Raw genomic sequence first — 18315 nt, 5'->3', positions numbered from 1 at the left:
TGATTCTTGGATCAGCTGGATATGTAAATTCAAAAGATCTCTTTATTAATGGATTTACTGGTCAAAAACATGGACATGGATTTACTGGTTTAAAAAAAAAAAGAAAAAAAGCTAGCATGAGAAGTGGTCCTGAGCCATCTGGTGCATGGCTGTTTCCACCAGATCAAGCTACAGTTGCGCTTTACAGGCAGAAAGGAGACTCTTTTTTAAGATGGATGCTTGTGGATGCTTGTGAATGATTTTTCAATTGGTAAGACTCACCAAATGTTGGACAGGCTTTCCTCTTCCTTTTTTGTTTTGTTTTGTTTTAAACTCATTTTGATTCCAAGTTCTTTAAGAAGACAATAACATTGAAGTAATGTTATAAGCATTCAATCTAATGAGTCAGTTGAATGCATCTGTGTCTTGGAAATATTTTCTCCAAGCCCATAATGGAAGAAATTTTAATAGGAAATCACTGCATATTAATCAAGGGTCTTTTCATGACAACGTAAAGCACCTGTGGAGTCATAAATCATGTTGGCATTTTGGCCTTTCGTCTTGGCAGTTCTTTGTAATGGATGTATATTAACTGCTCTGTTACTATTTGCATTCCTTCACCCCAATGTGCAGATCTTGATGAATGCTCCAACGGGACCCACCAGTGCAGCGTGAACGCTCAGTGCGTGAACACCCCGGGGTCGTACCGCTGCACCTGCGCAGAGGGCTTCACGGGGGATGGATTTACGTGCTCTGGTAAGAAGTCTCTGTAAAAGCTGATTTATCACTGATGGTTGTTAGAAAGCTTTAGCAAAATTAGATCTAACTCCAAAGTGCAAGAGAACAATGGCAACTATCTTTCAAGGTGAGGAGTCTTCCTATATGCTGTAGAAATACTAATGAAGGCCCCTGACATCTCTTTTGCCTTAAATAAATCAAATAAGATGGAAAGTATTGAGTAATAAAATGAAGAAAACATATTGAATACTCTTTTTAAATATTCCTTTTGGTCTGTTGAATTTGGTCTATATTATATAATTACAAGTATTTATGATGACTGCAATGTAGCCTTCCTTCCCTACTCATTCTGCTTTTTATAGCTGTCAAAAATTTAGAAAACTCTAAACAAGCCATGCTATTTTAAAGCCACGTTTTATATTCAAAAAAAAATAATTGCAGAAAATCATAAAATAAAATCTCTTTGGAGCATATTAGAAGAGGCCCTAGCAACTGGCAAATAGTATTTGTATAATATTATATTTGTACACATAAAATTAATTTTATATGTATTTTAGGCAATATTGTTTTGAGAATCTTATAATTTTCTACACCTGGTTCATTTTGATAAACATGCTTTCAGAATGTGCTTTATATCAAAGCAGTGTAGCAAAGCATTTAGAGTTATTTATTAAAACTCACATTCATGAATCTGAAACCTTGCTTTGATTCACACTTTTTAAAATCTGTTGGTGGAAAGAAAAAGTAAGAAATCTTAACAGGGTAAAAAGTCATTTTGGAAGTGGAATTATGTTTTTTTTTTCATTCTTTCAATTAATTCCATCTTCAGATGTATGGCATTTATTGTATTCTATTTTATTGTATTGTATATTGTATTATATTTTCTATCAACAATACTTACATAATCATACATCAATATATACATCATCATCAGTCAACATACTTAACAGTAGTGTTGATTTGAATGGCAGGATAAAATAATAATATTTTGATAGGAAAATATGAAGTGTTGAAAAAAATTCTCTCTTTCATAGATGTTGATGAGTGTGCAGAAAATGTTAATCTATGTGAGAATGGACAGTGTTTGAATGTCCCTGGTGCATACCGCTGTGAGTGTGAGATGGGATTCACTCCAGCTTTGGACAGCAAGTCTTGCCAAGGTAAGTCACCAGTACTTCTAGACCGTTTTCTGAGTTTGGATTGGCTGCCTTAAAGGAAACCACAAAAAGTGTTGGAAGGACGTCAACCTGGAAGCAGAATACTCAGCACATGCTTCACATATAAAAGTAATTTCTTCAAGCAAGGATTATGTTGCAGTATGAATTATTTTGAAGGTAGCTTTCATCTCTTTATGAAGTTTTCCTGGCCTTGGTCCAAAAATCTAAGAGTAGAGGTTTACATTAGTAATTTTGTTTCTTTAACTATTTCTCTTATTTTTGTCGCTAGTGAAGAGTTTGCCGAAAATTCTGCCCTCATCACTATTTTATTTAATGTGTTTGCATAGGAAGTATAAAATGCATCAAGTAACCTCATTTTTAAATAAATGTTTTCAGGAGATTGGAAGTTGGCAAATTACTAGTGTATTTAATAAGTTTGTAAAGCTCCTTAGAAAGTGTACTTCAGGTTTTTTATCTTCTTTCTCTGTCAATATTGTACAGAATCATCTGAAGCAGAGAGGGAATGATGCTCTCCAGTCCAATTCAACTTTTTCTCAATATTGTTCTTGCTGGATCTGTTTTTTGATATTGTTGTTTAAGATAAGATTGCATTTTATGCCAAGTCCTTTTCAGCTGATGCTGCAAAGTTTTTTAATTTATTTCCTCTTTAATGATAGAAAACTCTTAGGAAATTTTAATGCTTTATGAGACATTAAAAATAGATTCCAAAAATATCTCTCTAAACTGTGTTTCATAACTAAATATCTCTCTAAACTTTGTTTCATAACTTGGCATGTTCAAATAAACATGTATGTCTATATTCACGAATCAGCTTTCTAAGAGTAGCAGAATTGCAGAAGCTTCTGAAAAAATGATCTGTGCAAGTCTTGTGGTCAGATCTGTTACAGTTACCAAGTATTGTTGCCTGACATAGTGAATTTCTCAGTTCAGCTCATTCAGCCATTTTATAGTCATACTAATAAATAAAAATTCCTCCAAATATGGATCAGTATTTTAAAAATCAAAAAGTTCTAATTCTTGTGACAGCAGTGAATCAGCACCAGCTTTTCAGTTGGTCCAAATGCTACTCTGAAAAAATGTATTGGAGTATTTGGAAAAAAAGTTAGTGTATTGCTGTGATTTCAACAGGAATCTGAAAGCATTCTGTAGATTAAATTATGTTGTAGGAAAGCTAGAAAATTTGAGTGCCCAATATATTTTTAAAAAAGACAAGAGAATATAGCAATTTTTCCTTTTGGAGTTGTCTCTTGGTCTGATTTCTGATATGAAATAATAAAATCCAGTGCTTTGATTTGATACAATAAATATGATATAGTAAGCTATTGAGTTTCTTTTGAAATGTCCTTGGAATTTCAATACACTAGCTTCCCAACAATACAGTCCTTTCCATAAATTTGTATCGGTCATCTTAATACAATTTATGGACCTGGAGATCATTTCACGGCTGCACTCCACAGGTATTTATGTACCTTCCTCTAATTTCACTTTAAATTTACTCAGGACCATTAGATTTTAGGTCCTTATCTTAAATTTAATTTTCCCTTTACTCAAATAATTATTTTATTCCTCTTGAGAGCTACTCATTTTGTAATGTTTCTATACAGATGCATTATATCACTTCACAGGCTTTCGTTAGAGCAAGCAAGCTAAGCTCACAATAGATACTTACTTTCTCATTTTCATATCCCTTTTTTACACCTATTCCACTTGCTAGTTCATCATTCTTTAACAGAGAACTGCACACAGTATTGCAAATGAGGTTTTATCTGTGCTTCTGTAAAACATTAGTTCTTTCCTGTCTCTTCTAAAAATAACTCATGGTTGCATGCTAGAATTGCATTAGTCTTAGTGCACAGCTGCTCTATTTTGGCAACTTGTAGATCTTGCAGTCAGACAGTACCTCCAGGCTTTCTTCCTCTTTAAGTTACTTACCTTCAAGTCATTTATAGTTCAACTCTGAACACATGATTTTTTGCTCTGTTCCACTTAGCTCCCCTCCTAGCACTATGGTTGAGAAGGCCATTATATTTCTAATATTATTTTGATTCAGTCAGTATCTTTCAATTTTATTTCATCTTGAGTTTTCAAAAGCATACAGCCTGTCCTTTACATGCATTTTAGCCCAATGATACAAAACTACATACTAGTGTTGCACCATTGTGTTTTGCTCCTGGGATACTTTGTGCATAGCATCCAGTGCTGTGAAATCACAAAACATGTTTGTAAATGAAGCACTGATTTTTTTAGTTTAAACATCCTGTATTGAAATTATTTTAATGTAGGCTTGATAAAAATCACAGGTAATTCTTATTCCCTCTGTTCCCTTCATTTACATTCCCTTTCCAAGGAGCTACAAGTAACTGAAGACACCTATTCCATATCTTTCTTTTAAATATACTTCTCCTTGGGAATAATATTTTGAAAATACTTCATGCCTTTGCTAATAAGCCTTGAAAACAGAGCTAGCAAGTGACTGATCCCTTTGTTATACTTCATTCTGCTTAATACACGTTTTGAAGGAGACTTAGGGAGTCCTGAGAATTCAATTTTCCTCCTAAATACAAATTATGAAAAGTTTATTGTGTCAAGTAAAGTTTATTATATCAAGTGAAAGAAGAATATATAATGAGTAGGATTAAGAATACCTCACAAACTCCTGTCTAGAACTTTCTAAACAAAAACTAATGATTATTCACAGATGTTACATGTGATGGAGTTATAACACATTACTATAATACTGTTATGGTAACAGTATGCAACTTACTGTTCGTGATATATTCTTTCAGATATCGATGAATGCTCCTTTCAGAATATATGTGTATTTGGTACCTGCAATAACCTACCAGGAATGTTTCATTGTATCTGCGATGATGGCTATGAACTAGACAGAACTGGGGGAAACTGTACAGGTATTTTTCTTTTATTCAGAAATATGGCAAGACTAAGGTATTTTTAATTGTACCAAATCAATTGAAAAATGAGTTTACAAAATGTGCATTTTGTTCTCTTACAACAACTTATACTGGGTATTCTTTATTCACTAAAAAAGCAATGTTTATGATTTAATGGTAGGCAAAAAGAAAAGAATGGAATAAAAAAAAAAACCTTTTTTTTTACATATGCAGCTGTAGAAATGTTATTCCTAAATGTCCGATAAGTGGGTAGCGGCTATTTCTTTCAATTTCAACTAGACATAGCTTATATTTGAAATTTTCTTGCACACTTGGTCCTAAAAAGTAAAATGATACCTCTTTCCTTCCCAGTGAACAGATTTATGAATGTCACCTTCCTATTTTAGATATTGATGAATGTGCTGATCCCATTAACTGCGTTAATGGTCTCTGTGTAAATACCCCTGGGAGATACGAATGTAATTGCCCTCCAGACTTCCACCTGAATCCCACTGGAGTGGGTTGTGTGGGTAAGTGAAAGCGACCTGAAGTATTACTGTAGAAATCACACGAAGAAATCTGTTGGATACAAGATGTGTTGAACAGCCAAAGAGACTGTATAGATGCAAATGAGGATAGTCACATCCAAGAACTATATTTTCACATGCTGCATATAGTCTTCGAGAGATGGATTTAGTTAAAACTGCTTAATGGAATTTCTAATCTCTTTAAAATACATCTTTCTTTTATTTGCTCAAACATATTATAGTGTTACTGGTTCCCTTCTCCGGACAGTCAGTAATTCTCATTTTAATAATAGCATTTTTAAATCCAAGACTTGTCCTGGGGCTGATTTATGCCTTTTCTGAGATACATGGTCCATGTTTGAATCTAAACTTGAATTAAAACTGCTTGTGGCAGCTGTTTGGCTGGAAGCAAGTTGCGAAAGATGCAGTTCGCTGTAATTTATGTAATTCCCTCTGGCTTATGCAGGCTTGTAGTGAATTTTTATTATTTTTTTACCCTTGCCACTTGAGATAGAAGGACTGTCATGTGACATTGCTAGTCTGTTTTAGCAAAGGGAGAGTTGAGAAGAGAGACTGTGACTCAGCTCCAATGCTTTGCAACTGTGACTTCTTTGTCTGTAACTTTACTTGGAGAAAAGCCTTTTTGTTTTGTTGTCTTGGAAGGCTTAGGCTCTGCTATGTTTGTACCTAGATCTTCATCCATTTTCTAAATGTTTACAGTATTAGTATAAGGTGATGGCAAATAAATATATTCTAAGCAAATATTTGTGAAAAAATCAGAGTAGATTTTACTACTCTTTCTTTTTTAATTTCTCTATTTTCTTTGTCTGTTCTCTGTTCTTTGTCTGTTCTCTGTTGCTTCTTTGGATGTTAGAAGCAGGTCCTATTTGAGACTTTCAGATGTCCCCAGTCTTGACTAGTTTCTTCTAAAAATTTAAGATGACATTTTTAAAGAAGAAATTATGCAAACTAATCCCTCTGAGCTGGAAATCTGTTTCCATCTCCATAGTGTCTTTTGAAAATGAGTAATAACTTTGTCCTATGGCTGCAGTCCGATTTAAGCATTAAGGTTTGCCTCAGCTGAAGATTCAGTTGGAGCCCTGAAATCCAGCTCTTGGGATCAGATCTTCTGTAGCATGCAATGCACAAATCCTGATTCTTTCCTACCAGATGCTTTGTCTGCTCAGTTGTGCAAGTCCTGAAACATGAGCTTATGTTGGCTTGAAAGAAGCTTATGTTGACTTCTGTTTTGCTGAACAAGAATTCAAGTTGGAACTCCACTTTGGGACCTACTGTCCCCAAAACATATTGGGCAGAAGTCTTGTTTTCTCTCTAGGAAGCACTCCACAGTGGAGGGGAACCTAGCAGCTCTCCCAAATGGCAGTTATCTCCCTTTCTGAAGAAAAAAAAAAGTGCCCAATAAGATTCAAACTATAAGGAGTAGTATTTGACCTTTAACATGAAAGGTCAAAACTTCTTTGACCATTCTGCATTTCTGCCCAGAGATATTTTAAGAACTCTGTCTACTCTACAAGATTTTTTTTTAAACTAGCACTAGAGAGAAACAGTATGGGGAATGGGCATGCTGAGGCCAATGCCATTCCAATGCAGCTCTGTTAATTTTTATTGTAAAGGAGACATGGTTTGGTGCCAAGTGTACTAACTTACACAGTCCAAAGAGGCACTTTGCATTTCAGTCTCAGAACTGCATGTCCAAATTGCATCTTTACTGTCAATGAAATTCGTGCTGTTTGTTGTTCCAAAATGCTGACAGGTGGAGTGCCAAGTGTGGGGCTGGAGGTGGAGCACCACAGCACAAATTCAGACTTGCTTCCAGCAGAAAGCCACAGTCTCTGCGCTCACCACTTGTGCATGGAGTGTGTAACTCAACTCCAAGCAAATCCAATCTGCTCAAAAGCAAACTCATACCACCAACTGTTCCTCCCTCCTGCTGTATTGTTAATGTAGATGTATGCTTAGAGATGGCTACAGCGATGCTGTGTAAATGTAGTGTTGGTGGACGTCATTTCTATGCCTGTGAACACAAGGAAGATGGTGGAACTTTACACAGTTTTCCCTGTACACCTGTAGTCACTTGGAAAATAAAACATAGAGGTTAGTAGATCTCATCAACAGAAAGTAGTTTCTTGCTTCTGGAATGCACAAACTGCGCTGAAAAAATGTTCCAGAAACTTCTCGGAGGACAGCAGCTTCTGCTTCTCTTCAATAGCACTATCTCTTGCATGCTTGAGCAAACAAGTGGAAGAGATTTAAATTCCAGTTCCTCTCAGAAGTAACAGAAATATTGTCCTTGGCAAAGAAAGACATAGTGCCTTGTCAAGACACTTCATGCAAAGAGCAAACTGAAACCTAAAACCCATGACAGACTCAATATCAGTATTCCGCTAGAGAATTTCATGCTTTGCCTTACTTTCCAGTGACTATAATTTCCTATTGCTTTTAATGGGCCTGAGGTCTTAGGATGGAGCCGTCTTCCAAAGTGGTCATTGTTTTTCACTTTTCTTAAGGAAAATGAAGACAAATATCTTGCTGCCTTCTCTTAAAAAGGTATATGTCTTGTGCCTTTGTGTCAAATGGAGCGAGGAGCAAGAGAAGTAGGTATTTGCAGAGTGACCATGTTAGGATTGTCCCCTCTGCAGTCCAAGTGAGAAAAACAAGGGGTGGAGCTGTTAAGAAAAGGCAGTTTGTGTTACCTTCTTGTAACAACAAATCTTGCCTCTAGGAAGTTTAAACTATCTTGCTTGAAGCTTTTTTCTTTTCTATCAGAGGCTCAGAGGTACAAAATAGGTATTTATGCTGTTGTCACTCAGTTCTGAATCAAATGGTTTCAATCTACCACAGTGGCTATTTCTCTTGAGATTTGTTGTAAAATATCTAGCGCAAAGAACCTCTGTGTAGTAAGTACTACCATTCAACCAAACTTGTCTACTGGTCCTTAAATTTGAATATACTTAAATTATTTGGGAAGTTTGAAGAGATCACTTATTGACTGATTTTAAGAGTGCTTAAAACAAAAATTCTGTGCAAAGATTAATGCCATACTTGCTTAACTAGCCAAGCTGAAACAGTAGGCCTTGAGAACAACCAATTCCTAGCAATACAGTTTTCTTTAAGATTTTATATAGATATAGATGATATAGGTACAGATACATCACAGACACTCAGCATAATTTAGAAGGCCATATTATAACATATTATATTATTTCCAAAGGATGAAATGCCCACATTTATCATACTCCGTGCATCTCATTCTGTGCAAAATTCTAAAGCTGTACTTTCTGTTCCTTGCTGCAGGCTATAAGTTTAAAATGTGGTATCTCTTGGTAAAATATACATTTGGGAAATCATTCAAAAATCATTTATAAGTTTTCTCATGATCCTCTTAACAGAAATTGTTTTGAACAGAATATGCAGAAAGATACTTCGGCTTTTAGACAATTAATTAATCTTCTGGAGTGAGTTTCTGCTCTTCTTCAGAAGCATCCTTCAATAGCAAGTTATTTCATAGGCATGCTCTTTAAAATTATGGAGTTAATATTGAGGAAATAAGTATTTCTCTTATTTGACTGGAATACTAATAACAATTGACTATTTATCATCTCCATCCTTGCATTTACAACTCACTGCTAGCTGTTTTCCATTTTTAAATAATGAATAATCAATGTAGCAGAAAACTCTTAGCTTTACTTCGCTAAGTGAAGTTCTTCCCTGCTCATTATACCACTGCCAGCAATTGTCTGAATGGCTAAGTTGCAGTTTGAGAAAACTAAGAAACAATTTTTTCCTCAAAGCTACTGCACATTTCAATCATATAGATCATTAATTTCAATATTCATAATTCAGGGAGAATTTCTTTGAAGTGGAAGAACTCTTCCAGTTGCTTGATAGATGGGATTTCATGCTATTATTCAATAAAAAATTAGTTTTAAATTCCCAAAGGCCTAGTCAAAACAAAATATGAAATACTAACAGATAATTACAACAAGATTTCTGATCTTTTGTAGATTAAAAAAATGTGAAGGGTGAAATGCTGCATTATAGTATAGTGTGATTCCTCAAACCATTTTAAACTTCTCTAGCTGTTTCAGAGACTGAGGCTATTGGTTTACCCTGACATCTCTCGGGATCAATAACTGTTAGCGTATGTGAGCATTTTCAGCTTGCCAATGACTTTAAAATAATGGTGTAATCTTGGTCACCTGCTTTTAAAAGTGGAAGTTAAAAATGAGTGCCTGATGTTGCTTTGTGCAGACCATTGAGTACAGCTGTGTAATCTTATGTTTTGTATATGTAGATAATCGTGTTGGCAACTGCTACCTGAAGTATGGTCCACGAGGTGATGGGAGTCTGTCTTGCAATACAGAAATTGGAGTGGGAGTCAGTCGTTCCTCATGCTGCTGCTCTTTGGGAAAGGCATGGGGAAACCCTTGTGAGACTTGTCCCCCTCTAAACAGCAGTAAGGAAATCTTCCTTTTTTTTTTTTCCTCCCTCATATGAAAATGAAACGAAGACGTGTATGAAATCTTTGATTGTATTACTATAAATTTATCATCAAAGGAACTGATGAGTTACTTCACAAGATTGTGTCCTGGCACAGCTGTAGCAGGAGGATGCAGAGGCTTTGGAGTTTAGTCTTTCATGTCTGACCTGGAGCCTACTCTCATGCTATTGAAACCAGTGGGAAATTTAGAAGGAGCTTCCCACTTGACGAGACCCCGACGCCGTGGGTGACGTCGGGTGCATCATTTTATTTTACTTGGTTTCACTTTTCTTTAGTTGCTAATGTGCTTTAGGAGTCTGAGTAGAGTACACATGTCTCTTAGGAATTTGTATTTGTTGGTAGGGAAATAAATTAATAGTGCTTAGAACGGGAGATGTACCTTTAATCTGAAAAACTGCAGTAGTTCACAAAGGAGAGATAAATCTTTGGGATAAGTATTTCTAAATCACTCTGAAGTATTTTCAGAAATGTTATCCAGGATATTTACCATGTAAACCTCTGTAGACATTTAAAGTTCTTTAAATGAATGAGGCAAAAGAAATGGTATGTTATGTCTAATAACATCACAATAGTATGCTTTCAATTTTAGCACTCATATTGCAGAAAGAAATGTTATATTAAAAGGCTAGTCAAAACTCAAAGTGGAGGATATATAAACGCCATTATACAGGCACGTTATGTGGAAAGCTATGTTTTCCCAGTTATGATACTCTTTTAAGCAGGACTTTCAATCTTACCTTTATTTTCTGCAGAGACTAATGCATTTGCTTTATGCACTGTGGATAGGCTAATAAGAGTATCAAGTTAATGAGTGTTTGGAAAAAGAAACATTAAAAACACAAGTGAGACTTTAATTTCTGAAACTGTGTTCCTATTATTACCGTTTTATTCTTCTCATAAGAAATATTCTCTCTTTTATTACATTTTACTTCAGCGGAATATAATACTCTTTGTCCAGGAGGGGAAGGATTCAGACCAAATCCAATCACTATTATTTTAGAAGGTGAGTTCATCCTAAATGACTAATATGGTTGGGCATAAACACAGTACCATCTTTGAAAGCTATACAAAGAAACTAAATTATGCAATTGTTACATTTACAGCAAAGCAAAACCCTTGTATTAATGCTCATTAAATGTCATGATGAAAAGGAGTATTGTAAAAGAACCTTGAAAAAGTCCAGCATTGTGTCAGCTGGAGAATACGCTGCCACATACCTTTTGTGTGCCTCCTTCCTTGAACGGATCTTTGAAATTGTCCCCTGAAGAATAAGTCATTTATGAAAATTATAGGTTATCAGTGGAAGGTTTAAGCTTCAGGAACTATTCATTGGACAAAGAAATTCTGGTTCCAATGATCATGCAGGAATGAGAAATTAGATGCCAGATTTCTGTGATCAGTAATGGTAGCTGAACGCCTTCATGCCAAAATGTGCTCCAGTAAAGCTGAACACTACAGAAGAACATCTCATCCATGCTTTCATGAACTGCTATTTAGAGGCAAAACAATCCATGTGCCAGAAGATGCTAGTTGGTAAAATTTCAGGGGAGTACTTAAAGTCTCTTGTTTCTCTTCATTCTGGAATGAAAATAAGGCTTTTCTCTGTTTTTCAGACATTGATGAATGCCAGGAGTTGCCAGGTCTCTGCCAAGGTGGAAATTGCATCAATACTTTTGGCAGCTTCCAGTGTGAATGTCCAAAAGGATACTACCTTAGTGAAGAGACAAGAATCTGTGAAGGTTGTGTTCCTTAAATTTTTCTTCTCTAACACAGTGCAGAATGTTCTGAACTGAAAAATAAAGGTTCTTTTCTGGCCATATATCCATAAAGTGGATATGTTATCTTATATAGAAACATTGGTCTTTAGTATTAGCAATATGATTTAGGTAACCTTAAAATACTAACTTTTTTACCTGCCAGTATTTATTTTTATATACTAGGTCTCAGATAGGTATGTTTAAGGTAGGGTAATATTTATGATTTCTTGGTTCTCTTTCCGACATCTAAGTTTGACTGCTAGCTTCATGAAGTTTCTGCCCTTGTAAAGAGGGAAGCTGTTCTCTCCATGGCAGTTTAGAGTAGCAGTAGTGTGGTGTGAAGTTAATAGTGTGTGTAGTGTGTGTGCTTTGTGTCTTCCAATTCTCTTTGAGAATTGTCATGAATGCTAGGCACCAAAAATGGAATTATCAAATAAGCTGTTTTATTTATAAATCAGCTTGCCATTCGTAATTCATTTGACAGAAAGAAACACATCTTTCAAAACAGAATAAGTGAATTCTGTGGCTTTGCTAAACTTTGGTGATAAAAACAGACAAAAAATAAGTTTGCAGGATTGCAGTTAAATTATTTATAAATGTGGGGAAGAAAGGATTACATTCAAAACAACTGCAAAAAGAAAGAACAGGACTAGAGCACTGAGGTTATATAGATTCTCAGCTTTCGTATTTCTATGTGGTATATTTAAAACATAAATATATTTTGCTTCCCAAATGGGAAATGGAAAGGAATTTTACAGGGAATTTTAGAAGAAAGAGCAGCTGTTCTCACAGTGAAGAGAAGACCTTAGCAGAACTGAAAAGTGACAGTACATTCCTACAGAAATGTAGCACCCTACTGAAACGTTAGGAGTTGCATCTCCTCTGGAGCTAATAGGATTCCAGGTTCACTACTACCTTCAGCATTAGGGTGTTTTCTTGCACAGGATGGGCTCAGTTTGGCCTGTTAGCGCTAAGCAGTAGTTATTAGGATAGCTACTTGCTATTTAGCTGAATTTAGCTGAATTCCAAACTATCCTTTAGTTGAAACTTGTCTCAAGGTATTTTAATGTAGGTATACTTCCCAGAAATATTTACCAGGGTTTGCTCCTCCTGTCATTTTGTTAACCATAGTACTTTGGCTTGGTCTACAGATATTGATGAGTGTGTTGTACATCCTGGAGTCTGCGGTCCTGGGACCTGCTACAATACCTTGGGGAACTACACCTGCATTTGTCCACCTGAATACATGCAAGTGAACGGAGGACATAACTGCATGGGTATGCAACATGTTGTATTTGCTAGATATGTCTGCTTTGGAACTAGGCTTAAGATGGACTGGTATGGGGCCATAACGTGTGCCTAGAAGTTCTTTATGGACAAGGCTGATTACAGAGTTTTCAAAGTGTGCTGGCTGAACACTGGACTTCGCAGCATTGGACTTGTTCATGTTTTTGATGAGTTGAAGTTCTTCTGTTGCATTTGCCTACCTTTAACTCCCAGACAGTTGTACCACATAGTCAAAAAGGAGATCCCAATGGATAACATGCTGCATTTAGTGCTCTTACTTTGTAAAAGAGCTCAGAAATGAGTTTTTCAGTTTCATCAAACAAGTTCAAAAGCTTGCTGCCTAGTAAGGCAAATGAACCTCATGAACATGCATATTTTGTCTTTGATTTTGGTGGGGGTCTTTTTTTCCCTTTGTGACTTGGAATGAAAATGAAATTATGTAAATTTCAGACAAGTACCTTAAGTCTAATGCAAAGAAAAGAGATGACTTCAATCTTCATGTTGTTTTTAAATGCATCTGTGCACGTACTCAGGTTGCATTCTGAAGCCGGACTTGGTCATTAGGGGACTTGGTATTTACTTAGGTGAGTGTGCTGGTTATTTTGTTTCCTCGCAAATGTACTTTGCTATCCTTACGTCACATCTAGACATGAGAAAGAGCTTTTGCTACAGAAGCTATAATGGAACCTCCTGTGAGAATGAGTTGCCCTTCAATGTGACCAAGAGGATGTGTTGCTGCACATACAATGTTGGCAAAGCCTGGAACAAGCCTTGTGAACCATGTCCGACCCCAGGAACAGGTGAAACCTACTGTGTTACTTTCTTTGACATATTAACTAAAGCTAAAATTTAATCTCCAGAACAGTAACACTGCTGTTGCCCCAAAGCAGTGTCAGTACTGCACTGTCTGCCACTCTCTGGATTAATCTGGCTTGCTGTGCTACATTCTACTGTTGCAGTATTAGTTATAGATGTTTCTTCCACTATTGAAGTGGAAGAGTCCATGCTGAGTGGAAAGATACAGCTCGACTAGTCCTGTGATTTACAAAATCAATCTAGAAATGAGTATGCCGCGTCATTTTGTTCTTTTTAACAAATACGAAGCTTTTCAGAGGTCTTGTGTGGGTATAAGTTACTTTCAGATGTAGAGATTTATGTTAAAAACTACTTTTGTGTAAGTAGGAGCCACCAAGGTGGTAATAGTGGGCCATAAGCAAGTCTTCTAAGTACATAACTGCAAAACTCCCATCCCTCAAGCAGCCACTGGAGGCTTTTGGAAAAGCAGTCCCCAGGCAGTAAGGTAGGCTTGATGACTCAGATCGACAGGAGGTGCTTTATGGCTGATCTGTCTTACAGGATAATTAGTTTAGGAAAGTCTAACTTAGTAAGTATGTCAGAGCAAACTGATCTCAGAGCTAAATATTATGTTTCATTACCAAGCACGTTGCCACTCCAGAGCTTCAGTTATGCCCCACATCTGACTGTCATCTCCTCAACTGCCTTTGCAGTTCCTCCACTGGAGATGGTGAACTAGTAAAAAGCTCAGTGAGCAGGGAAGTGCAAAGGAAAGTAAAACTTTGCCTTTGTAAGGAAAGAGAAAATAATATGATAGCCAGTCCTGAGTCAGTCAGTCTTTGTGGAGTGTCTTGCCTGAAATGTGACACCTTGGAAAGAGTTGAAAAACTCAATTCAGTATGATCATTGTCAGGAAAATCACCGAATTTGATATTCAACCTTATTCCTCTCCCATTTGTAAAATAGCAGAAGTAGTAACTGTTTAGTGCAAATATGTTTCACTGTGTAAGTGATTTTGCCCCAGGCTAAGCTCTGGTGCTGCCTCATTTGTGGCGTTAGTGTAACTAACATCTTCCTTTCCTTCCACCTGGTTTATCCTGGTGGTGTAAGGGAAGTGGCAGTTAAGTCAGGAAATGCTACCTCATACAAGTAATTAGCAAAAGGAAAATGGGACTGAAAAGAAAAATACCCTTCTTCATTCCTTTCCTTAAGCAGGAGGTGGGAGAATGAAGGAATGTTGCTGGCAGTCAGGAATGGAAGATGGAAATAAACTCGAGGGAGGAAATAGAGAGCTCATAAAATCTTTTCTCACAGTCATTTAACTTTGTGCCATAAAATTGTCAAAATGATGACAACTCACGAGAAAAATAGAGCAACGTAATAGCAGGGATTCTCACAATTAACGTTAGTGGGTGGAAATCTCATTTTAAGTTGGCAGTGCTGAAGTTCTCAGAAACTTGTGCAGCTTTTAAAAATTTGTGAAAAAAAAATCCACCTGGGCAATTTGCAAGCAGTTAGAGAGTTAAAATATTTCCTGCAGGCAGTATTTTGCCATGTTTGCCATCTTCTATTTTAAAGGCCTTTACTGTATTTGGAAACATTGCTGAACCTCTTTCCTTATGAAAAGAGATTGTGTGAGGGATCAAATACAAATTCTGAGCGTAAATGGTTAAACAGCTCCACTTACATGGTATAATCAGTCTGCTCTGAAATCTGGATGGGGGCTGCACATCACAGGCCAGGGTTATGATGCACTGACCTTAAACAGCTTGCCAGAGTGAGCCCAGTAGCTCATTAAAAGCATTATTCTGCTCTGATCAGAAGTATATTGTTCCTGTATATGAACTTCACATGTCAGGGCATCTGCATTTTTTCTTCATGAACAGTACTCTGTTTTCTTTTTATAAATTTGTTGAACAATTAATCACTGTTAGATGGCTTTGGTAAAGCTTATATCCTTTGACATTATGAAGATTAAATTCATTATCAGACATGCCTAAACAATCAGCAATAATAATTCTTGATTTTTTTTTTAACCTAAGGAGTGGAAAAAGCCACTTTTCCAATAAAAAGAGACCAAATAATTGTAGAACTCCATCATGGTTTGATCATTTGGGAAGTGCTTGAACTCTCAGAGAGTTTTTTTCATGTTATAAGACCTGTTGTGTGATACCATTATATGATCCTGTGATCTTCCTGTACTGTAAAATGATATTGTGATAAGTGCATGGTATTTGGAAATAGTTGGTTTTGGTCATGGTTGCAAAGCCAAACACTTACAGGAAGCAAATGTCTGCAGTGTTAGCATATTATTAATTTGGTGTTGTACATATAAGCCAAATATGATATAGTGCCAATATTATGACATAATTCTTATCTAGTTATTTTTCTATATTGCACAACTGAAAAAAAAATGAAAGAACTCCATTAAATTGATGGAATTCATGGGCTATGTAAGTAAAACGACAGATTTAGGAGCAGGTCAAAAGAAGGCCTAGTTCCTTCACCCCTTACTCTCTGTCCAGCCAACTTGAATTTAGTCATAATCTAAGAACATGAGGCCCTCTTTTTACCTAATATGTGTTTCTCATGCATATTTACTGAACAGGAATTGTCATAAGTCTGTCCATGGAAAATAACAGGAAGAAAACTTTAAATCTTGCATGCAAGAAACTTGCTGGATGATAAAACACTGTAGCAGGAACCTCTGAGACTCGGTGTGCTACTAGTGTCAGCAGACTTATGCTAAAGTCATTAGACAGTGAAACAAAAGAAAAAAGAAAATGCTGATGTTCACATATCTTGAGTCTTGTTCTGCTTTAATAGAAAGTTGCAGTGAATTTTTGAATGTGAGAAAAAGATAATTGTAGAAAAATGTGGTATTTTCCGAGATCTCATTCTGAGCAAATATCAATCTACATTTCCTAAAATCTTAATCAATAAGAGTCTTTGGTCTCAGACAAGAATTATTCAAGTCATAACCACAATGATTATGCCTCACAAAAATTGCAAGGTACAGAAGAGCTGCCCTTAGAATGCAGTGCATGCACTGAACCAACAGTTCAGTGAAATCTCCACCCTAGATTAAGACCCCTACACAGGAAGCAAGAAAAGACTCCTTTCTCATTTTCTGGTGCTTGAAGTGGTGCTGAGTAGTTAGGCTACATTTCAACTTCAGAAACACTAAAGTTTTAGGTAATAGCAGATTCCACTCCCTTTATCCCCCTGGATGGCAGCTAGCTGAACAGAGACTGCCCATGGGCCCTTCATCAGTACAGACAGTAGACCCAGCATTCATGGAAGTCTCCAAACCCTGTGCTTCCAGAAGCATTTTGGACGGTAATTCAATGGGACATTTTTGTAGGTTTTTTTCCATATCCTTTAGAAGGAGTTTTATTTTCATTTAGTGCCCCTGCAGGTATAAATATTCACCACATACCTTGTAATTTTTCAATAACAACAGTATGCATGGAAACTTCATATTGGAAGATACTTTTTTTTTTTTTTTTTTGGAGATCTGGAATGCCAATATGACTTAAAAAGACACTTAACAGCAACTGAGTGTTCAGTGTTAGCAAGCACATAGTTAAACCACTCATTGATCTGCATGAGATTGTTTTGCCCCCTCAGAAAAGTGGGATTTCAGTACACAATACCGTTGAAAGCCATGTTTTTGAAAAGTCAACATAGTGAAAAATAACTACAATCCTGTTATTTTCCAGATTTCTGTCTGGATCAAAATTTCTCAGTGCATTGTAAACATATTACCCTTTTTTTTTTTTTCCTTCCATATACCGCTCTACTGGTAAAATCTCATGCTGAAACAGATACTTTTTTAGAAATATTTTATTAATTTAGTTTAGATGTTAATAGTTAGTATATAAGTAGCTATTAATTTCTCACAACCTGCAATAACTAAAGGATTCCATAATAGCTGGCAAAAGGTACCTGTTCAAAAATAGCTGATTTTTTTTTCTCTATATGCTGCAAAGCCATTCAAGAGAAGTTGTACAGCTTTCCTGGAAAAGATGATGGGGATCTTATGATGGGGGTACCAGAAGTGAACACTCTTCTAAAGGCATCTTTTCTGAAGATGAGCTTCTCTTCTGCTCCCCATGTCGGAGGAACAAAGCTGCAGTACTCTGTAGAAAGAACAGAGACAGTATTGCCAAAGGTGGCTAGGGACGGTTAAGTTACATTTATTTCTCTATTTTGAAACTACCACTGCGGATTCTTCCCATAGATGCAATATTAAAGATTAAAAGGTAAGTGATAGGGTCCCATTTAAAGCAAAAACTGCAGTTTTGCTTTTTCAAAAAAAAACATTTACTCTTGTGCCAAAGTCTGCAGAGATTTTAGAAAAGAGAAGTACAGATTAGTGTTCCAGTTTATCTTCACTATTGGCAACCTCAATTTTCAATATAGTTTGTACAAGAGGCAATGGTTTCTCTCTTCTGAGTAGATTTTCCAGCAGTTTTTAAAGTGAGGAATTTTGCATGTACTTCTTGGGAGATCATTAAGACACCTTTTTCCATGTTTCGCTCTAGCGGAATTCAAGAACATATGTGGGAATATTCCTGGCTTCACTTTTGACATTCATACTGGAAAAGCTGTTGGTAAGTTTAGCTAAATATTTTCACA

General features: G+C 36.2%; 1 protein-coding gene across 3 annotated transcripts in view; it reads left to right on the top strand.

The window, feature by feature from the left end:
* Positions 1 to 18315, top strand: part of FBN2 (fibrillin 2) — a 152688-nt gene that overhangs the window by 107578 nt on the left and 26795 nt on the right. For all 3 annotated transcript variants that reach the window (XM_088532677.1, XM_088532676.1, XM_088532675.1), the window contains 10 exons: positions 613 to 735; positions 1752 to 1877; positions 4682 to 4804; positions 5194 to 5316; positions 9629 to 9790; positions 10770 to 10838; positions 11449 to 11574; positions 12744 to 12869; positions 13527 to 13679; positions 18222 to 18290. In XM_088532677.1, coding sequence (XP_088388803.1) covers positions 613 to 735; positions 1752 to 1877; positions 4682 to 4804; positions 5194 to 5316; positions 9629 to 9790; positions 10770 to 10838; positions 11449 to 11574; positions 12744 to 12869; positions 13527 to 13679; positions 18222 to 18290 — 1200 coding nt within the window. The remainder of the gene's footprint in view (positions 1 to 612; positions 736 to 1751; positions 1878 to 4681; positions 4805 to 5193; positions 5317 to 9628; positions 9791 to 10769; positions 10839 to 11448; positions 11575 to 12743; positions 12870 to 13526; positions 13680 to 18221; positions 18291 to 18315) is intronic.

The sequence above is a fragment of the Tinamus guttatus genome, unplaced genomic scaffold (genome assembly GCF_059628265.1).
Source record: "Tinamus guttatus ecotype Peru unplaced genomic scaffold, ASM5962826v1 Tinamus_guttatus_pri_ptg000464l, whole genome shotgun sequence".
NCBI lineage: Eukaryota > Metazoa > Chordata > Aves > Tinamiformes > Tinamidae > Tinamus > Tinamus guttatus.
The sequence above is the reverse complement of the archived record's forward strand: the minus strand, read 5'-3'. Positions and strand labels throughout refer to the sequence as shown.